The 20,167-nt window shown below is 34.4% G+C and overlaps 3 protein-coding genes and 1 pseudogene across 3 annotated transcripts in view; 1 reads left to right on the top strand and 3 right to left on the bottom strand.

Annotated features, from left to right (window-relative positions):
• Positions 1 to 2,355: 2,355 nt before the first annotated feature.
• On the bottom strand, positions 2,356 to 5,165 carry LOC107485815 (disease resistance protein RUN1-like). The gene is made up of 3 exons (XM_016106352.3): positions 4,305 to 5,165; positions 3,831 to 4,133; positions 2,356 to 3,729 (listed from the first exon to the last, which is right to left on the bottom strand). Exons 1-3 carry the CDS (start codon positions 5,163 to 5,165, stop codon positions 2,356 to 2,358), a joined length of 2,538 nt encoding a protein of 845 aa, XP_015961838.2.
• On the bottom strand, positions 5,114 to 6,268 carry LOC127746493 (toll/interleukin-1 receptor-like protein). Its single transcript, XM_052259914.1, has 2 exons — positions 5,748 to 6,268; positions 5,114 to 5,254 (listed from the first exon to the last, which is right to left on the bottom strand). Exons 1-2 carry the CDS (start codon positions 6,251 to 6,253, stop codon positions 5,227 to 5,229), a joined length of 534 nt encoding a protein of 177 aa, XP_052115874.1. The 5' UTR covers positions 6,254 to 6,268; the 3' UTR covers positions 5,114 to 5,226.
• A 2,131-nt stretch (positions 6,269 to 8,399) lies between these two features.
• Positions 8,400 to 13,105, top strand: LOC107485816 (ferric reduction oxidase 2-like; annotated as a pseudogene).
• Positions 13,106 to 15,195: 2,090 nt separating this feature from the next.
• Positions 15,196 to 20,167, bottom strand: part of LOC107485871 (disease resistance protein Roq1) — a 73,625-nt gene continuing 68,653 nt past the window's right edge. Inside the window, 4 exon segments of the mRNA XM_021140973.2 lie at positions 15,196 to 16,379; positions 16,477 to 16,560; positions 16,562 to 16,756; positions 16,938 to 18,045. Of these exon segments, the coding sequence (XP_020996632.2) occupies positions 15,318 to 16,379; positions 16,477 to 16,560; positions 16,562 to 16,756; positions 16,938 to 18,045 (2,449 nt within the window). The 3' untranslated portion in view covers positions 15,196 to 15,317.

Here is a 20,167-nt window from a genome sequence, read left to right as displayed (position 1 = left end):
TGGCAGCTGGGATGGAGGCCTGAATGGAGTTTAGACTGGAGCGGATGGTGTTGTTGCTCAGCATTCTGGCTGATGACATGATTCTGCAAAAGTAACCGAATTATTCAGTTGTTCAAATGCATTGACATGAATAAAGTGATTGTGATTATGAGTGTATTATTTAGCGTGGGGGAGGCTTACTGTAGACTTCTCTTGCACAGCACAATTCTCAACCAAACTTTCAGTCTGTGTTTGGCTTTGATCCTATGCAACATAGTTCAAACAAGGAAACAACATGGACAAATTAGTCCTTAAAAAAAAGTTAAAAAGGACATCTTAAAAAAAGTTCAAACATAGGTCTTGTGCATGAAGAACCCCCCTCGCTCATCATGGACGATCGCACAAGCAGTGGCCATGAGTATCACCTTGCGTTTGGATGAAATAGGGCTCACTGGTGGCAACGGCGTCGTTTGGCACTTCAGGGACGAATTTGTCCAGTTAAATTTCGTCCCAATCCACCTCAGCGACCGTAACGGCCACGTCATTCACTGCCCCTCCATGTCAGCTGGCTCAGTTACTGTTTTTGGCCCAGAACGGACGGAAGGGTATAATTGTCTCCCGTTTTAAAACGTGGGGATCAAAATGTATTTTCCAATCTTGAGGGACAAAAATGTCCCCATTTTAAAAGGTCAGGGACCTATTTGTCTTTTAGTCTAAAAAAAAACAAACATACGATGGACCAAGCCCATAACTTTCTCTTGTTTTCCTTCCCTTTCAACCGTCTACACCCACTCTAAAAGCGTATATACACACACAGACATTATGCTACACCCTTTCTCACCGCCATAATAGGTCTCCTTCCCCTTCCTAAAATTTCTCTCTAAAATCTTTTATTTTTTATTGGACATTAGCAAATATTAATCACAAAAAAATATACTAAATATATTTGAAAAAATATATTTAACGTCAAGTAGTTTTGTTATATTTCAAAATACTTTTAAAATGTTTTATTATTAACAATAGCAAAAAATATTTTTGTCAACATATTCAAAAATTGAAAGTAATTTTGCCAGTTTAGATATATATTAAAATAAAAAATAATGAATGGCTGCCAAAAGATATATAGTTATTGAAAATTGAAAGGCATATTAAAAATTAAAAATCGAATAACTTAGGTAGCGTTTGTTTTCGGAGACAGGACATAGAGACATGGACACCGAAAGTTTAAAACGTGTTTGGAGGTAGAGACATGGACACGGAACACATTGTCTCCAGGACACTATTTTATATTTTTGTGTCCACTCTTTTACGAAGGACAATGATGGACACAGGATTTAAAAAGATGGACACGGATTTTTTAATCAAAAATTTTCCCTTTCTATCCTTAGATATTTTTTATTATTCTACTATTATCTCTTCTTATTTTTCTTAATTTTAGCTTCTTCTCTACATCGGAGTTCTTCTTTTTCTGTGTTCTTTTTTAGATACTCTCTTTTTTTTAAAATTTTTTATTTGATTGGATAATTAATTTATTCCTTTTTATTGTTCATTCTCTTCTTGATGGCATGCTGTGTTAATGGAGATTTAATTCACTTCTCTATTTTATGTTACTTTATTTATTTTTAATTTTGTTACTTTAATATCATTTTTATCTTATTGGTTCATAGACTAATTTTTCTTGTAATTTTTTGTACTCTTTTAAGAAATTATGCAATATACAATACGACAAATTAAAAATTTAATGATATCCACTCAAGAGATACACAAGGCACTAGACATGAGAATGGCAGCCAGAGAATAAAAAGAAACATTGCATGAAGAGATTTACGAAGAATAGCATGACATTACATAGTCAAAGGGTCAACCACTATATATGATCCATTAAATCCACACCTAAGCCGCACGGGGACAGGCCTGGCACTCCATAACAGCTGCTGCCTGGAGAGAGCCGCTTAGCCGCAAAATTTCCAAGTTTTATTTTTCAGTTAAAGGGACAACTTGTGATCTCCTCACCATGTTCTGCACATTCACATCATCAACTCAAAATTATTCTGCAACATCGGAGCCTTTAACATATTTTATTCAATATCCGAATGATTCAAAATATACCAGTCAAGTACACTGGTACATGTGAAAGCTTTTTAATAGAATGTATCATGTAGCTGCAGCAGATTTGTGTGAATAGAGAGAGAAAAGTCAGTGGAACTGTGGAAGGAGAAGCTAATCAAATTTGTATACTCCAGCTTCTTCACATGCTAATCAAAATTGGAAAAAAATGTGAAAATGTTATTAGCTTCCAAAGTTGATTCTTCTCACTAAATTAATAGTGCTCTTGGGAAATGCCCATACCTTTCTTCCCTGCCAAAGTTGTTCAGTTCACTCACATATATCCATTATCTCAATGCTTTTGTTCAAGTCAAACAGACTCTGTCCTTCATTTCTTTGCCTTTCAATCTCACTTTGGTTCAAATCTTCAATCTCATTGATACACGCCAAGCCAGTGCTCAATACTTTGGCTTGATAACAAGGAATATGTTCAAACTCTTCAGAATCATATTCACCATACTCAACCTCCGGCCGAAGCAATAGTTTAAACACCATATCTTGTTGAAATTCTTCCCTGAAGTAATCATTGGTCAAGCAGAGAATGTAAAGGTGATAGCCATCACACATTCTATATGTTCTCCAAGGAATGATGCACCTATTACCATTGCTAACAGACAAATTCAACTTCACTGATTTATCAAATCCCCAAAACTTTGTATAAAACAGGAAACATACTGCAATACCCTTTAAATTTTTATTCAGACGGCAATCACTTGGATATGGGACTAGTGCTGCATCATTACCATTCAGAGGATATTGGACAAACAAAGATGGAATTTTGGTACTTGGGATCAGCATTTCCAAGACCACACCTTGATTTTCTTGATCCTGGCTACTAGAAGATTTAAAGGCAGTGCAAATGGTTGACAAAACATTGGATTCAAGTATGTTCAATGATCTACACCCATATGCTTCTAATTCTCTAATACTAGATGGAAGTTTTGGCAGAAACTGAAGACAGTAACATCGATTTAGCTTAAGGGACCTAAGCTTGGAAAGTTCGTGAATGCTTATTGGGATATTAGCAAACCAATGACCACTTAGATCCAAATGCATCAATGATGGGAAGTAGCAAAATAGATCATGAGAGAAAGATATTTCACCCTGGTAACATCCACTCAAATTTAGATTACTCAACAAGGGGAGGCTTGAAATTGAAGATGGTAATCCATGAAGGTTAAAACAAGAGCCAAGATCCAAGTTCTTGAGGGACTTTAACCTATGAATCGTATCAGGAACAGAATCAAGTTTTCCACAACCCTTTATATTCAAATCTTCAAGACCAACTAAATTTCCAAGTGATGAGGGTAACTTTCCTATAGGAGTTCCGCTTAGAGAAAGCCTTGACAATTTTCTCATGCATTCTCCAAACTCTGGGGGATTTTCGAAACTCTCACAATGCTCAATGATTAGCTCTTTCAAGGAACTCATCTCCAATTTACCTGGAAGAGTTTTAAGCATTTCACAGTAGCTTAGATTTAAGTGAACAAGGTTCTTGTGGTGTACGAGGGATATGTGAACCTCAGTTAGGCTATCACAACCTTGGAGATCAAATGTTTCAAGAATGGGAACCCCGGAAATATCAGGTGTCTGCTTTAGGTTGCGGGAGCTACTCAAATCCAGGTACTTCAGCTTTTCCAAAAACTGATTAAAAAGAAAAAAAACACAAATTTCAAAATATTAGTCTTTCATAAGTCAATATGGTAAAATCAAATTTAAAAGATCTCTTGATGAAATTATCTAACCTTTTTTCCATGCCAAACTTGTTCAAGATTGCTACGTTGCATTTTGATTTCAACAGCTTGATATTGTTGATTTAACAAGGGGAGAGTTTCCAAAGGACAAAAATCCCAATGCAGAACTCTTACTGAACTAGGGAAGTGGTTGAGGCCAAGGGGAAGTTCCATGTATGGTAAACTGAGATATCTTAACTGTGTTGTTTTTGAGAAGGCTTCAATGCTCCAATGTGCTGAGAATGGCTTTTTCCGAAACCAATAAAACTTATCTTGTCCAAAGCTTAGAACCATACTTTGAATTGTTTCTGTTCCCTGAACAAAATAAACATGACAAATAATAAATTTTACAATCAACTGAGATACCTAAAACATGAACTTAAGAAATAGAAGGAAACTTGGATATTGATAAAACTTGAGAAAATAAAACAAATAAATGTTTATTTTCATATCAGATCAATCAGTTGTAAAGGAAGTTTCACCTACCAGATCATTTGTCAACACTTGATGAATGTCATCTTTAGACCACAGCCTGCTACGCTTGCCTGAGTTACTTGGAGATTCTTCATACACAATATGCCTCCCCATTTCTTGAAGCAAATCATGCATTTCTAACTTATTATTTTGATCTAAAGTTACCAAAGCTTTATCAATCAATGTAACAATTCCGCTTCCAATATCACTTCCAACTCCAACATAAATATCACACATTCTTAATATATGTATTGCCTCATCTTTTTTCATTCCTTTGAAGAAACAAGAAATATCAAGAAAAATACTCTTCTCTGTTGGCATCAAATGATTGTAGCTTATTTTCAACGCATTGAGAACTTCAAAATGTGGAAAACTCATTATTTCTCTAATGGTACTATGCCAAAAGTCAGCATTTCTTCTATATAGATAGGAACCTAAAACCTCAACTGCCAAAGGAAGACCTTTAGTATATTTCACTACTTCTTTACACAGAGAAGAATATCCTTCTTTAGGTTCAAGTTGTTTAAAGGCTTTCAAACAAAACAGATTATAAGCTTCTTCTTGATCTAACCCTTTAACTTCATAAGTTCCATGGACTCCATGTATATCTAGCAAGTGCATATCTCTGGCTGTGATTATTATTCTACTTCCCGGTCCAAACCAATCTTGGTTCTCCGCTAAATTCTCTAATTGGTTTAGCTCACTTACATCATCAAGAACAAGAAGAACTTTCTTATTGCACAAAGCACTTTTTATCGTTGTTTTTCCATCTTCTATGTCATGAAAATAGCTGCTTATGTTTAGACATGCAAGAAGGTCTCTTTGCAACTGAACAAAACCATTTTTTGCAGACAACTCTCTAACATTACGCATGAAGCAACAAACTTTGAATTCACCTCGGATGCCTTCATATACTGCTCTAGCTATAGTTGTCTTACCTATGCCACCCATGCCCCATATCCCTACAAAGCGAACATCATTCAACCCAATACCTATGAGTTTAATCACTTCCTCCAACCTTGAAGCAATCCCAACACGATTTTTAGTGCAAGATGGCAATTTCGGAATTAGCTTTTTATGTATGTGTTCAGAAATGCTTTCCACAAATCTTGCCTCAAGTCTAAAAAGATCATAAAGTGAAGAAAAGTCATACATCTTGCTTGTCAACCAAGAAACACTAGGAAAATAGTTTAACCGGTGTTTTAGCTTTCAAAATTAATCAAAGATATAATTTTCTAACAAAAATATGTAGTATTGAACAATCATTCAGAAAAAAGAAATAGCACTTCAACAATTAGATGGTTATCATTTACACCAAAACCCTTTAACTACCAAAATACGTTGATTGTATTTTAATTTTAGTTATATCTAAAATCTAGTTAACAAATGTTATAGTGATAAGTACTAGTATGCATTCAGATTAACATAGTAGAAAATAAATGAATAACTACTTACTGATATTTGGAATCCCAACCAGAATAACTAGCAATTTGTGTGAAAGCATCTCTCCACCTTCTAACCTTGTCACTGCCTTCTCCAAATCTGTGTTCATGTTTTCTGAAAGCTTCAGCAAATGTTCCTTTTTGGTGCCTCACATCAGAGGGCTCAACACCATAGAAGACAGGCACAATCTGTAGCCCCAGGTTGTGTTTGCACTCAACAATCTTTTGAAGCTCATCCAAACACCAAGCAGAGGAAGCATAGTTTGGCGAGAGAACAACTACCGCGAACATAGACTCTTGAATTGCTCTGAGAAGTTCAAGAGAGATAACTTGACCTCTCTCAAGGTCCTTGTCATCCCTGAAAGTTGTGATTCCCTTCCTTTCAAGTGAGGCACATAAATGATCAGCGAAGCCTGTGCGAGTGTCTTCACCCCTGAAACTCAAGAACACGTGATAGGTCCATGATCTTGGTGGAGGAGGAATGGAGAAAGAAGAGGCTTCAGCAGCTAAAGATGCCATGTTGTGTAGTGTGAATTTTTTTTTATGCAATGCTGTGTTTAGCAGTGTTGTGTTTCTTAAGTATTATTAACAAAGATTAAATAAATATCATGCTTTAGTGCGTGTGAATAGAGAGGAAAGTGAGCAGAAGCTGCACGGGTAGCTTCCATGACAGGAAAGGAGAAAGGAGAAGGTGAAGAATAGCTGAATAAGCCTTTACTTTGGTAATTTATGTGGAAATTAAAATAAAGGTGGATCGCTAATAAATAATTAAAAAGGAAATTGGGTTGTTGCATCTAGATAAGACCATATTTGTCTTCCATTTGCAATGTCTTCTTTTAACTATAATGGAATAACTCATAACAAGAGTCTTCTTCATATGTATCCAGATATTCTAAATTAATGGATAACATTTTATATCAAGAATTTCATCATTCGTATTTAATTTTTACTATTATTTAGTTAGTGTATTTAATATTTCAAAAAGTCTAATAATAATAAAAATAATATACTTTAACATGAGTTTGATGTCTACACCACTTTTTTCCTCTTGCTTAAAGTTAAAAATAACGAAGATAAAAAACAAACAGAAAGAAAAATAGAGGGAAAACAAATTGATGTAGATGCCAAATCATAAGTTCAAATTAAATAACATTTGATCTGAACATCTTGAGGACAAGGCCTTATCTTTGTTCTGTGCCAAAGTTGCTTTATATTACTAGATTGTAGTTTTATGTCAACAACTTGATATGATTGATCTGCAAGGGGCAAAGTTTGTGAAGGACACTCACTCCAATGGAGGACTTCCAATGATCTTGGAAGGAAGTCGAGGCCAAGGGAAAGAAAGATTCATGATACATAAACTCTTGATTGCATTATATACAGAGATCTGAGACTCTGACATAATATGCAAGTGAACTAAGTATGATTTTTAATCTCTAGATAATGATTCATTGTTTATACGACCTCCTCATTCTATATTTATATTATAACTTTGAATGGGAAAGAACGTATTAAGTTTATAGACATTGTTTTGTCAAATTTGATCAGAGATCTGTTCTTTTTCATAAAATAAAATATGTAAAATAAATATTAAGTTCTCCTACGGTTAGATAATTAGCATCTAAGCATTATCTACCACTATATAATCTTTCACTATTTGATTTATGCTTCATGGTAGGTCAATGTCACATAAAAATGAGGCAAGAAGTTGCAGCTGTTTGCTCATCTAATTTGACTAAAAATCTACATTTTGAGTTCTTTATATTTTAACTGGCGATATTACTTATATTATTGGAAGATGTAAAATGTTTGGCTATTAACAGGAATGGTTCTTAGCTAGCTTATTGTGAGCTAGAAATTTTGTTATTTTTTAACAGTGTAAATTGGCTATATAACACAGTCTACCACCAATGACAATGCTAGATCCTAGTCCCCGTCTACCACCAATGACAATGCTTTCTAACTAGTCTTTTAGGTTTCTTACAAAATAAAATCAGTCATCAGGAACACAAAACCAAAAGAGATAAAAAGGTTTTTAGTTGCATACCTTTTTGTAGAATGTTAACATAAGAACAATTTAATTTATTATTTTATAAATCAAAGTTGTATCTATACATGATACATGGTTACATCAAACTCAAATAAACACAACACCAGATGCAGATTGACATGGGCTAAACTTGTGTATTGCTAAGATTCCAGACCCAAAAAAATGAGTCCACTTTAAGTTCGTGGGGGGACTCTATTGATGTACTTCAGCTCCTTCAAACACCAATCAACACTGTAAAAAATGTGAAAATGTTATTAGCTTTCAAGATTTATTCTTCTAACAAAATTAAATTTAGCTCTTGGCAAATGATCATACCTTTCTTCTCTACCAAAGTTGTTCACTTCATCAATCACATCATCTTCAAATATACTGGTCTCACATAAATCCATTATCTCAGCTCTTTTGTTCATGTTCACGCAGATAATTTGGTTTATGAACTGCTTCTTGAAAAAAAATGCTCAAATTTCAATGATAAGAATTTTTATATAATGTTTTTAGTGCTGATGTGGCTATATACATATGTATACATATATATATATATAAGAATTTTTATATAATGTTTTTAGTGCTGATGTGCCAAGTTGATATATTATAAATTTGTAAGGAACCAAAACAATGTCAAATATTTTTGAGGGATCAAGTAGATAATTTGGTTTATGACCTGCTTCTTGAAAAAAAAAATGCTCAAATTTCAATGATAAGAATTTTTATATATTGTTTTTAGTGCTGATGTGGCTATATATATATTTTTGGCAGGGTTGACATATAATCCCACAAGTATTGTGTTCATAAACATACCAAGCATATCAAAGTTGCAGTGGCATCCATTTACAGTTACTTCTAATAGTACCTTGGAGCCTGAAATTCTAAGTGTTGTCATTAAGAGTGAGGGAGCTTGTTTAAAATCCAAATATTCTTCTGTAGGATTTTGTTGTTTAGAATCCCTGAAACAAAAGAGGTCAAAATTCACATATTCTATGATGTTCTTCTTTCCAAATATTCTTTGTTTATGCTGATATATTCTATGATATTCTTCTTGCAGGTTCAACACTTCTACTATTCACTTTTCCAATATTGTTTATAGCTGTTTTGGGAAGTATCTACCTCCATATAGCAAAGAAATACAATTATTTCAAAATGGAAAGGTGCAATATTTTTTCTTAATCTTGAATCCCACTGATTTTAATTTTCTTATTCTTCTAAGTTCTAGCCATATCTACTTCTGCTAAGTAATAAGTATTTTAAGGTACTTTGTCCATCCATTTTTTTAGTACATTCATAAATTGATATATTTCAATGTAATTTGTTTCTTGATAAAATAATTGAAGAATGTATCAGAAAAATAAAAACGTCTTATCAATGGATGTAGTATTCTTATAACATAATTAGAGTATTCCCAGTTCTGATGATTGGTTTTAAATTCCTTGGATTCTTTGCACCACTCCAGGAGCAAGAACGGGAAGAAATGTGAGGGAGTATTCATAGGGAAGCATCCAGTGCTTGTGAAAGGCCCTTTTGGCGTTGTTTCTGGCACAGAACTTGCCTTATTGTTCATGTTCATTGTGCTACTTGTTTGGTCCGTTTCAAATTATCTAAACAACAGCTTTGCCAAAATTTCTCAGAAATCAGCAGCAGAAGTAGATGGAGTATAAGTGTAAGAATGTATATATTCCTATCAAACTCAGAAATTTCGTATATGAATTAATTTTCATAAGAGCATACAGTCATTTAGTGTGTCTATTCATATAAGAGAATGATGGCGAACACGTGGAATTTAAGTGCAACTCTACATACAAATAAACATTCTAAATTGCTATATGTAATATGTATGTATCAAGTCTTTAGCGTATCGTAATTACAGTTGCATCAATTGAATATTTGTTGAATATTTTGCAATTAAATTAAAATCATAATACAATTACATACACAATGACTTGAGTTTTACACATATTTGCTCTATGATATGGATATATATTCTAAGTTATTTAAGGATTATAGTTTTGATTATGGTCTCAATCATGAATTTTGTTCATTAGTGTGCAATTAAGGTAATAATAATATAACTTTTATGCGATCTCAATCGCAATTTTTTTCGATCATTTTTCTAAATATTATCTCTGTTTTAATAACTAGGATTGGTGGTGAAGGAAGTGATTTTTGTGTTTTCGAAGATGGCAGAAGAAACTAGATAAATCAGCACTAAGGTTGGGGCAAGTTGGGAACATATGCTTGGCAATGTTGTTTTTCCCAGTGACACGTGGCTCCTCATTGTTGCCACTGGTTGGTCTAAAATCAGAGAGTTGCATAAAGTACCATATTTGGCTTGGAAATATGCTCATGACACTCTTCACTGCTCATGGCCTTTGCTACATCATTTATTGGGCAGTGACTAATCAACTTTCAAAGGTTCGTCAAAATAGTCCCCTACTTTTTCTCTCCCCTTTTTAGACTTGAAAAATGGTAGATTCTCAACTCATGGAGTCAATTCAAGGTGCAATTTAAAATTTGATGGAGTAAAATATAGGGTTGTTGACTGATAAATGTGAAAAATAAATCAAGTTTGCGAACTAATGATATGTGGTCTAAAACTTGAATCACACTGTGTTCATGAAAATTTCAAAGCTTGGATTCAAAAGAAAAGAAGAAAGTACCAATTCTAAGGGCATGTTTAATTCTTGTTTATCTTTTTCTTTTTAATGTATTATTGGATTTTAGGATCATGTGAAATAAAATTAATTAAAAATGTTAAATAAAAGAAATTATACTGACTAACTAACTATTTCTAGCACAAACAAGTTAATTTACTACTATTGTGCTCTATGCTAGTCACTTGGATATTTTTTTATCATTTTGTTATCTACTATAACATAGAACTATAGATTCATGATACTATTACTATGATTCTCAATACAGATGCTAGAATGGAAAAAAACTGGGATATCAAATGTAGGAGGAGAGTTAACTTTGCTAATTGGTCTTTTAATGTGTCTTACAACATTCCCTCGCATTAGGAGAAAAGCCTTTGATCTTTTCTTCTACACACACCACATCTACATCCTTTTCATTGTGTTGTTCATCATTCATGTGGGAATCTCCTATGCTTGTATTATGCTCCCTGGTTTCTACCTCTTCTTGGTTGATCGTTATCTAAGGTTCTTGCAATCAAGACAGCGAGCTCGGTTGGTTTCTGCTCATGTTTTGCCATGTGAAGCAGTAGAACTTAACTTCTCTAAGACCCATGGTAAGATAAACTAAACTAGATGTTTAGTCCCTTAGATCTCGTCTCTTAATTGTTTAAAGATACAGAATACTAATTACAGACACCAAAATCATAGAGGGTGTGAGAGAGATGGGAAAAAAAAAATCAGTTTTTCCTATTCTTGGGACTCGGGTAGGTTTAAAAAAAGTGTGTGCAAAGACATTATCACTTTCTGCAAACAAATTTATATAAAATAAAAGATCAAGTTGAGGTTGCATGCTTTTTTAAGGACCAGAGTATTATCACATATATTTTCTAAGGACTAGACTAATAAAAAATCTTTCAGGAATTTGACTAATGTGATGTATAATTTTCAGGGGACTAAGTTGATATATTATAAATTTGTAAGGAACCAAACCACTGTCAAATATTTTTGAGGGATCAAGTAGATAACTTGGTTTATGACCTGCTTCTTGAAAAAAAAAAATGCTCAAATTTCAATGATAAGAATTTTTATATATTGTTTTTAGTGCTGATGTGGCTATCTATATTTTTTGGCAGGGTTGACATATAATCCCACAAGTATTGTGCTCATACTTCATAAACATACCAAGGATATCAAAGTTGCAGTGGCATCCATTTACAGTTACTTCTAATAGCATCTTGGAGCCTGAAATTCTAAGTGTTGTCATTAAGAGTGAGGGAGCTTGGTCCCAGAAACTCTATCAGATGCTTTCAGTACCATCTGCAATTGATCATCTCAATGTCCATGTTGAAGGTCCTTATGGACCTGTATCTACCGATTATCTAAGGTTTGCATTTTTTTTTAATATAAAGCCCAAGTTTATATTAACAAATTACACATCCATTCAAGAATAAGTTTTTTTTTTTTTTTTTTTTCTTATTTTTTTTTGATTTTATTTTTTTTTACCTCAGAAATTTATGGAAAAGTGTTTTTGAGTTATGCTAGCAAGACAGTTACTCTCTAAACTAGTTATTATCACTTCTGGCTTAGTCTAAAATATGATTGCTTATAATTTCTTACAAAGTAATAACTCTGCTATCTATTCACCAGGCACGAAACTCTTGTGATGATTAGTGGAGGCAGTGGCATCACCCCTTTTGTGTCTATCATCAGAGAGCTAATATATCTAAACATAACATTGAGATACAGAACTCCAAAACTTACCTTAATTTGTGCATTTAAGAACACCTCTTGTCTCTCAATGTTAGATATGATCCTCCCATGTTATGGAATCAACGGTGACATTTCTAGTTTGCAACTACAAATTGAGGCTTACATCACAAGAGAGGAAGACCTTAAACAGAATAATAATTCAATTTCCCTTCAATCCATATGGTTCAAGCCTAACCAAAAAGACTCGCCTATTTCTACTATTTTAGGTCCAAATAGTTGGGTTTGGGTTGGTGCTATAATATCATCTTCTTTCATAATCTTCATTATCCTAATTGGGATGATTAACCATTACTACATTTTTCCTGTTGATCATAACACCAATAAAATATTTTCATACCCTTTGAAGTCTTCTATCAACATGTTAGTGATATGTGTGTCTATAGCAATGGGTGCAAGTGCAGCTGTTCTTTGGAACAAGAAACAAAATGTCAAAGAAAGCAAAGAATGTACAGAATATGGAGGGGTCATCTCCATCAGTAGGATCAACAAATTTCAAAGTTTGTGACGTAGAACGAGAATTGGAAAGCCTACCAAACCAAATCCTTGCCAATGCTACAAATTTGCATTATGGTGGAAGACCTGACCTAAAAAGTAAGTCACTTCACTTTTTTTTTTTGGGGGAAATTACTATGTATTTTGTAAATATAACACTAACTACAAATTGGGAATCTTTATTTTAAACTATAGCCTAGAGACATATCAAGGGTATGAAATTGCTCTCTTTTCTTTTTTCTTTTCTTTCTTTCTCTGTCTTTTATTTGCTTTTATTTTTTCTTTTTTGAAGGATTACTGTTGGAACTGAAAGGGTCAAATGCAGGGGTTCTTGTTTCTGGACCCAAGGAAATGAGGCAGGAGTTAGCAGCTGTTTGCTCATCTAATTTGGCTGAAAATCTGCACTTTGAGTCCTTTAGCTTTAATGGGTGATTTTATTTGAATTGTAGAAGATATAAAAAGTTTAGCTATTCGCGAGAATTGATCTTAGCTAGCTTATTTTGAGTTAGAATTTTTGTTATTTTTTGATAGTGTAAATTGGTTATGTAACAAATGTTAGATCCTAGTTCCTAGCTACCACCAGTGACAATACTTCTAAATTCTAATAGTCTCTTCTGCTTTTTAGAAAATGAAATCTGTCATGAGGAGCATAACAAAAAAGGTAAAAGGGTTTTAGTTCCATATCATTTTTCTAGAATATTAGCATACAAACAATTTCACTATTTATGAATCCAAATAGTTCCATACATGGTTACATCAAACTCAAATTTACACAACACCGGATGGATATTGACATGGACTGAATTTTTGTATTGCCTAGGTTTCCACAACCTTTAAAAATTGATGTTTCAAGTTTCCAGACCCGAAAATTGAGATCACTTTAGTTCCAGGGGAAACTAATAGTGATGTACTCCAGCTCCTTCAAAAACTAATTAAAAAAATGTGAAAATGTTATTAGCTCTCAAGATACATTCTTCTAACAAAATTATATTGAGCTCCTGGCAAATGGACATACCTTTCTTCTCTACCAAAGTTGTTCACTTCAATCACATCATTGAAGTAATCATTGTTGAAGCAGAGAATGTAAAGGTGATAAGCTTTGCACATTCTATATGTTCTCCAAGGGATGATGCATCGATTACCATGTCTAACAGATAAATTAAACACCACTGATTTATCAAATCCCCAAGACACTGTATAAAACAAGAAACATAATGCAATACCCATTAACCTTTGATTCATATGGCAATCAAACACTAGTAATCAAAGTTCTGATGAGGTACATCAAAGCCATAACCCACAGAACTAGACAACATATAGGTTACTCTTTGTCAATAATCGTAGATCAAAACAACTCGAAACTTACAAGAATGGCAACTAAGTTGACATTGGTACCCTCCATGGCCTGTAGATTTTCTCTTTCCCACTGTAATGAATCTCAATCTGGGTTGTCAAACAAGTTCTATGCTGCAGCGACGAAAAATTCAAACCATTCTCAATCTCAAGCGCCATCTTCTTAAAAATCCTTGAACCCAATAAAAAAAAATTATTGTAACCTCAATGGAGCAATTTAAAGTTTCACACATGAAACCAAGATTAAAATATTTTTTCCAAGACATTCAAAAAAAATAAAGAAAAGCCGTCATACACGAATTCAAATACAATCCCCAAATGCTCAATTCATATTCCTCCCCACCTATCTTTCTTCATATTCACAATTTGAAACACGCAATTTAACACAAAAAGTCAAAAACACATTCCCGGTAATCAAATAACAAACTCTCCTCTATCAGAAACCAACATATTATTTGTCCTAAAAATTGAAAGAAAAAGAATTGCAAACTAAAAGGCAAAGTTCAAATAGCAATATTAATATAAAAAAGATTTACATTTCTTTGTGGATGGATGCAATGAGCTGTGTCAAAAGGTTCAGATATGGGGAACCATTTCGCTTGGCAATGATAGATGTAATATATTGAGAAAGGTGTATCATGAGCTATGAGAACTGGGATGCAAAGGGAAGAGAGGTAAGAGTTCAGGTGGATTGGAGCTTTTGCGAGATGCCAAATGGCGGATAGGGCCCTCCGCTGTGGCGGCTGGCCCTTCCTCTTGTTCATTTAGTTGAGGGGCAACCACAAGCATCTTATTCCTAGAAGTTGAAGAATGTGGGATCATGTCCATGTTCAGTTCAAGAGTTGCTTTTCTTTTCCCTGTTTCGGATTTTCTTTTCTTGAATTCTTGAATGTCTTGCTTGCACACCCAACGTGCTCCAGATATTTTTGCTCGGGTTTTATAATGAATACTGTGAAATTGAAGTGGGAAGTGATTGTGTTGGCATAACAGCTTACTAAAATAGTAAGCGTTCACGCACACAATGAACAAATGTTCTGAACTAGACCCCACGTATGAAGTCGCGTTGATGAATTCTTTCCCGTTGCAGATCACCGAAAGCGAAAATATTGAAAATACACCGAGATCATGGATACTGTCAAATAGGAAACAGAGAGCAAGTGCGACAATTTCAGTTGAAGGGCAATTAAGCGGGAATGAGACTGATACTCCGTTATCTTGTTCCTGATGCTCAAACCATGCTGGAATTTCCTTCCTAGGGATCAACATTTGCAAGACATCTTCACGATCTTGGCTAGCTGATTCTGCAAAGCCACAACACGCCTTTTGATATAACATCATCAACGTTGGATGCGTCCAGTGAATAACAACCCTGTGCGTTTAATTCTCTTAGACTTGATGGAAGCTCTGGTAAAACCTTCAATTTAGAGCAACGAGATAGCTTCAGACGTGTAAGTCTGGGAAGTTGATGGATACTTATTGGAACTCTTAAAAAACTGCTCTCACCTAAATCCAAATCCGTCAAGGACGCTAAGTGGCGAATATCATAGGAAAGGGTCGACTCTTCTCTAGATGAGCCAATATCGGAGGAAAGGGCCAGGCTACTCAAAGATGAGCTGTCAGAATCATCATAATCAGCACTGACTGTGAGGAACTCTAACCCATCAGTTTTCCGTGGAAGACCACCTAACAACAACTTTTTAAGGCCAACGAAACATCCTAATGAAAGTGATAAGAGAAGACCAGTAATCTTGCTGCATCCAGTTAAGTCCAACTCAGACACGCCAGCCAAATTTCCAAGCGTCGGGGGTAGCTCTTCTATACCTGTACCTTTCAGATTAAGAATCGATAACTGTTTCATGCATTCCCCAAATTCTGGCAGTCTTCTCAAACTACTGCAGCACCTTAGATCTAGTTTCTCGAGTGAACTCATCTCCAATTTATCTCCAAGTGTTTTAAGACTCTCACAATATCCTAAATTCAATTCAACAAGGCTCTTGTCGTGTGCGAGAGACGGGTGAATATAATCCAGCTCCTCGCACGCCAAGAGATCAAGTTTTTTAAGATTGGGAGCCCCAGAAAGATCTGGCAGTCTTCTCAAACTACTGCAGTCAGTTAGATCTAGTATCTCGAGTGAACTCATCTCCAATTTTTCTCCAAGTGTTTCAAGTCTCTCACAATATCGTAAATTCAATTCAACAAGCCTTTTGTGTTGTGCGAGAGACGGGGGAATATGATCCAGCTCCTTGCATTCCCTAGGATCAAGTTCTTTAATATTGGAAGCCTTAGAAAGATCTGGCGTTTGCTTCAACTGTTTGCACCCGACCAGATTCAAGTGCTCTAACTTTTCTAGAAACTGAAAAGACATAAACAAAAAATATCACATGGTTAATATTTTTGCTTGAAATGCTTATGTAATAAAATTTGATAGAACTGATGATGAAAAGGTCTACCTTCTTTCCATCCCATAACTCTACAATTTTGCTATAAGACAGATCAATTTCAACAAGTTCATAGCGTTGATGATCTGTAAGGGGGCAAAGTTTTCAGTGGATAAAATCTCCAGTGAAATACCTTTAATGCACAAGGAATATCGCACAGAATGGGAGCTGTGACGCCATCTAAAATGAGAAGCTTTAACTGGCACATTTTTGAGAAAGATAAATCTCTCTGATTCACTTCAGTCTCGCTATACCACTTATGTAGAACGATGCCATGAGTTGCTTTAGTTTTCTACACATACACGTAAATAAATAAATAAACAATTAAAAAAACCAATGAAAAAACTATACTCATTGAGATAACCGCAAAAACAAAAAATAGTTTTTAGTTACCTAGATATAATATCAAATACATTGTCGAATTCTTATTTTAATTCTATGCATCCTATAGTTGAGAAAAAAACGACACTTACCTTCTTTTGAGTAAGTACAAAATCAACATCCTCGTAACACCACAATCTGCTATGCTTACTAGCATCATTTGGAGATTCTTGAATTACAATAAATTTGCCCATTTCTTCAAGTAGATCATGCATCCCTAAAATAATAACCTCCCTAAACATATCCCAATGTAATGTGACCAATGATCTGTTAATTAAAATATCAAGACCAATTTCAGCCTGATAACCACATCCTTCTAATATCCTTGTTACATCATCTTTCTGATATCCTTTAAAGAAACAAGCAATATCTAGAAAAATATTCTTTTCCATATCATCTAAACCCTCATAGCTTATTTTCAATGCATCAATAATTTCAGAATGTGAAGACTTCTTTATTTTTTCAATAGCACTATGCCAAACCGCAATAGGTCTACCATTAAGATAGGAACCCAATACTTTAAGTGCCAATGGAAGACCACCACTGTACTTGACCACTTCTTCAGACAAATCCAAAAACCCTTCTGTAGGCTCCTCCTGTTTAAAGGCTTTCAGACAAAAGAGGTTAAAGGCTTCACTTTCCACTAACCCTTCAACCTTATAAGTTTCATGCACCTCTGGTCCCTTTAGCACCTCTACGTCTCTAGTTGTAATTAATATTCTGCTCCCAGGACCAAACCAATCTTGCTCCCCAGCCAAATCCTCTAATTGTTTTTCATGATTTACATCATCAAGAACAAGAAGTACCTTTTTGAGACGTAAAGAGTTTTGAATTATTTTCCTCCCCTCATACTTGTTATAAACAGCATTTGAACTTATATTCATTTGTTCAAGAAGTTGCTTTTGTATGTGAGTAATATCTTTTTTCGCACATTGCTCCCTTACATCGGCAAGAAAGCAAGTAACTTCAAAGCTACTTCGAATGGTTTCAAAGACAGCTCTAGCAATAGTGGTCTTACCCATGCCGCCCATTCCCCATATGGCTATAAAGCGAACATCATTCAATCCAAGGCCTATGAGAGTAATCACTTGTTCCACTCTTGATTTAATCCCCACAAGATTCTTCATTGAAGATGGCAACTTAGGAATCAATATTTCAAATATATGTTGAGCAATATTTTCCACAAGTACTGCTTCGTCTCTGTTCACGGAAAGAGAATTTCTTTGTAATATAGCAACTTCTTTTATTATAAAAAAGAAATTTTGTAATAAGATAAAGGAAGACAATACAACACAAAACAACTGAAATTTACAAAAACAATTTTCTTGTACAAAAGTTATTTGTAATAAGCTATATATATTTTTCAGGTAATTTATTTATTTGATATAGATTTTTATAAATTTATTTTAATTTGATATCTGATTCATTGAATTATTATTAGTTAGGTGGCATACTAACAAACGTATTATATGAAAGAATTTCAAGTTATATAAATCATCATAAAATTAAAAACTCTTGATATCTATTTATGCCTATTAAGAAACCAAAAAGGATATGGAATATATATTTTTGAGAAATATTCCAAATTAGTTCTTAAAACTTTTTTGAATTTTAATAAGACATTTTAAGTCTAAACAAATTTTAATTACTAAATTTGTGTTTAATTTTTATTTTGATAGACAAATCAATTTTCACATAACATTATTTGTCTCTATAAAAAAAACTAATCTTAGAGTTTAAAAAATTTTTAGGAATCATTATGTTTGTTATTAAATAACGATATGTATTGTTTTGTTTAACTTTTTAACTAAAATTTAATATGAGAATTAATGTCTAATAAAATATAAAGTTAGAGACTGATTTAATAGTTAAAAGTTGTTAAAAATTAATTATTTTACAAAAAATATTTTTTGGAATTAATTTGGATTATTACGCTGTATTTTAGCATTTATTATCAATATCATTCTATCTATTTTTATCGAGTTAAATCTCAATTTGTCCCCTGAAATTTGGCCTGATACTCAGAATGATCCCCACAATTTCATTGGCCCCAATTAAAACTCCCAAATTTGTAATTGTGGCTCTAACTTGCCCCTGCAATCATCTCTGTCATCGGAATGCTGATCTAGTGCAATTGCATGACATGGTGTGAAAGGTATTAGAATCTAAGCTGAAGTAAGAAAGGAGAATGAGTCAAGAAGACTCGAGGAATAGAGCTCAGAGAGAGAGAGAGAGATGAAAGGAAAGGGAAAGTTGCTTCTTTGTTATGAACTGTGAATACTAAACTAAGGACTAGCTGAACTGAAACAGTTACTACTTATAAACAAACTAATTACAGCTGGCATACTATTTTGGTTGAGATCTAACTACTTTCTAACTGTATTCTACTTGAAGAGTTACTCAATGCTCTAGCATGCTCCCCACTTAAGCTGGCCTCTCTTTTTGATGAGTTGCTCAGTGCTCTGTCATGCTCCCTATCTTCAAACAATTCTGTTTGTTTAGAAACTTCTAAGTTTACTTTGTCGCAGTCTGCTTCTTGCCTCATGTCATGCCATTCTTCTGTATCCTTGCTAAGACTTCTACTCACATTTAGCAAGTCACGGAAATTTAGAAACATAGCAGCTGGAAGAGCCTTTGTCAGCACATCAGCTATTTGTACTGACCCTGGAATGTGGCTAATTGTCACTACCTTCTTTGTGACATAATCTCGCACAAAGTGTAAGTCAGTTTCAAAATGCTTGGACTTAGAGTGTAGTATCGGATTTGCAGCCAGTAGAACAGCACTTAAATTGTCACAATAGATTAGAGGAGGATTTGTGCTGTCAAGCTTCAGTTCAGCAATCAAACTCTTGATCCAGATAAGCTCAGCCACCAAGTCTGCTAGTGCTCTGTATTCGGCCTCAGTGCTGGATCGTGCCACCACTGGTTGCTTTTTGGCACTCCATGATATGAGGTTCTTTCCTAGGAAAACACAGAAGCCTCCTGTGGACTTCCTGTCATCTGGGTCACCTCCTCAATCTGAGTCACTGTAGACTGTGATCTTCATGGAGCAGCCTTTGTGTAGATGCAGACCATAGTTGCTAGTGCCTTGTACATACCTCAAGATCCTTTTGACTATTTTCCAGTGCTCAATCAAAGGATTTTGAACACACTATGACACTTTGTTAACTGCATAAGCTAACTCAAGCCTTGTGATGGTTAGGTATTGTAAGCTACCACCACTGACCTATATAGTTTGGGGTTATTAAAGCTGGGACCTCCAAAGGCAGAGAATCTCGTGGAGGAAGGAAGAGGAGTTTGACATGGTTTACACCCAGCCATT

The sequence above is a fragment of the Arachis duranensis genome, chromosome 4 (assembly GCF_000817695.3).
Source record: "Arachis duranensis cultivar V14167 chromosome 4, aradu.V14167.gnm2.J7QH, whole genome shotgun sequence".
Taxonomy (NCBI): Eukaryota; Viridiplantae; Streptophyta; class Magnoliopsida; order Fabales; family Fabaceae; genus Arachis; species Arachis duranensis.
The sequence above is the reverse complement of the archived record's forward strand: the minus strand, read 5'-3'. Positions and strand labels throughout refer to the sequence as shown.

What these genes read in the sequence shown, in the direction of transcription:
- LOC107485815 (XM_016106352.3), bottom strand. Translation starts at nt 5,165, where the DNA reads ATGCGTAATGTTAGAGAGTTGTCTGCAAAAAATGGTTTTGTTCAGTTG. An exon ending in AAGTGTTGACAAATGATCTG is followed by an intron (nt 4,134 to 4,304) that starts GTAGGTGAAACT and finishes TATTTTGTTCAG; the next exon opens with GGAACAGAAACAATTCAAAG. An exon ending in AAGTTTGGCATGGAAAAAAG is followed by an intron (nt 3,730 to 3,830) that starts GTTAGATAATTT and finishes CTTTTTAATCAG; the next exon opens with TTTTTGGAAAAGCTGAAGTA.
- LOC127746493 (XM_052259914.1), bottom strand. Translation starts at nt 6,253, where the DNA reads ATGGCATCTTTAGCTGCTGAAGCCTCTTCTTTCTCCATTCCTCCTCCA. An exon ending in GGTTGGGATTCCAAATATCA is followed by an intron (nt 5,255 to 5,747) that starts GTAAGTAGTTAT and finishes TTCGCTTTGTAG; the next exon opens with GGATATGGGGCATGGGTGGC.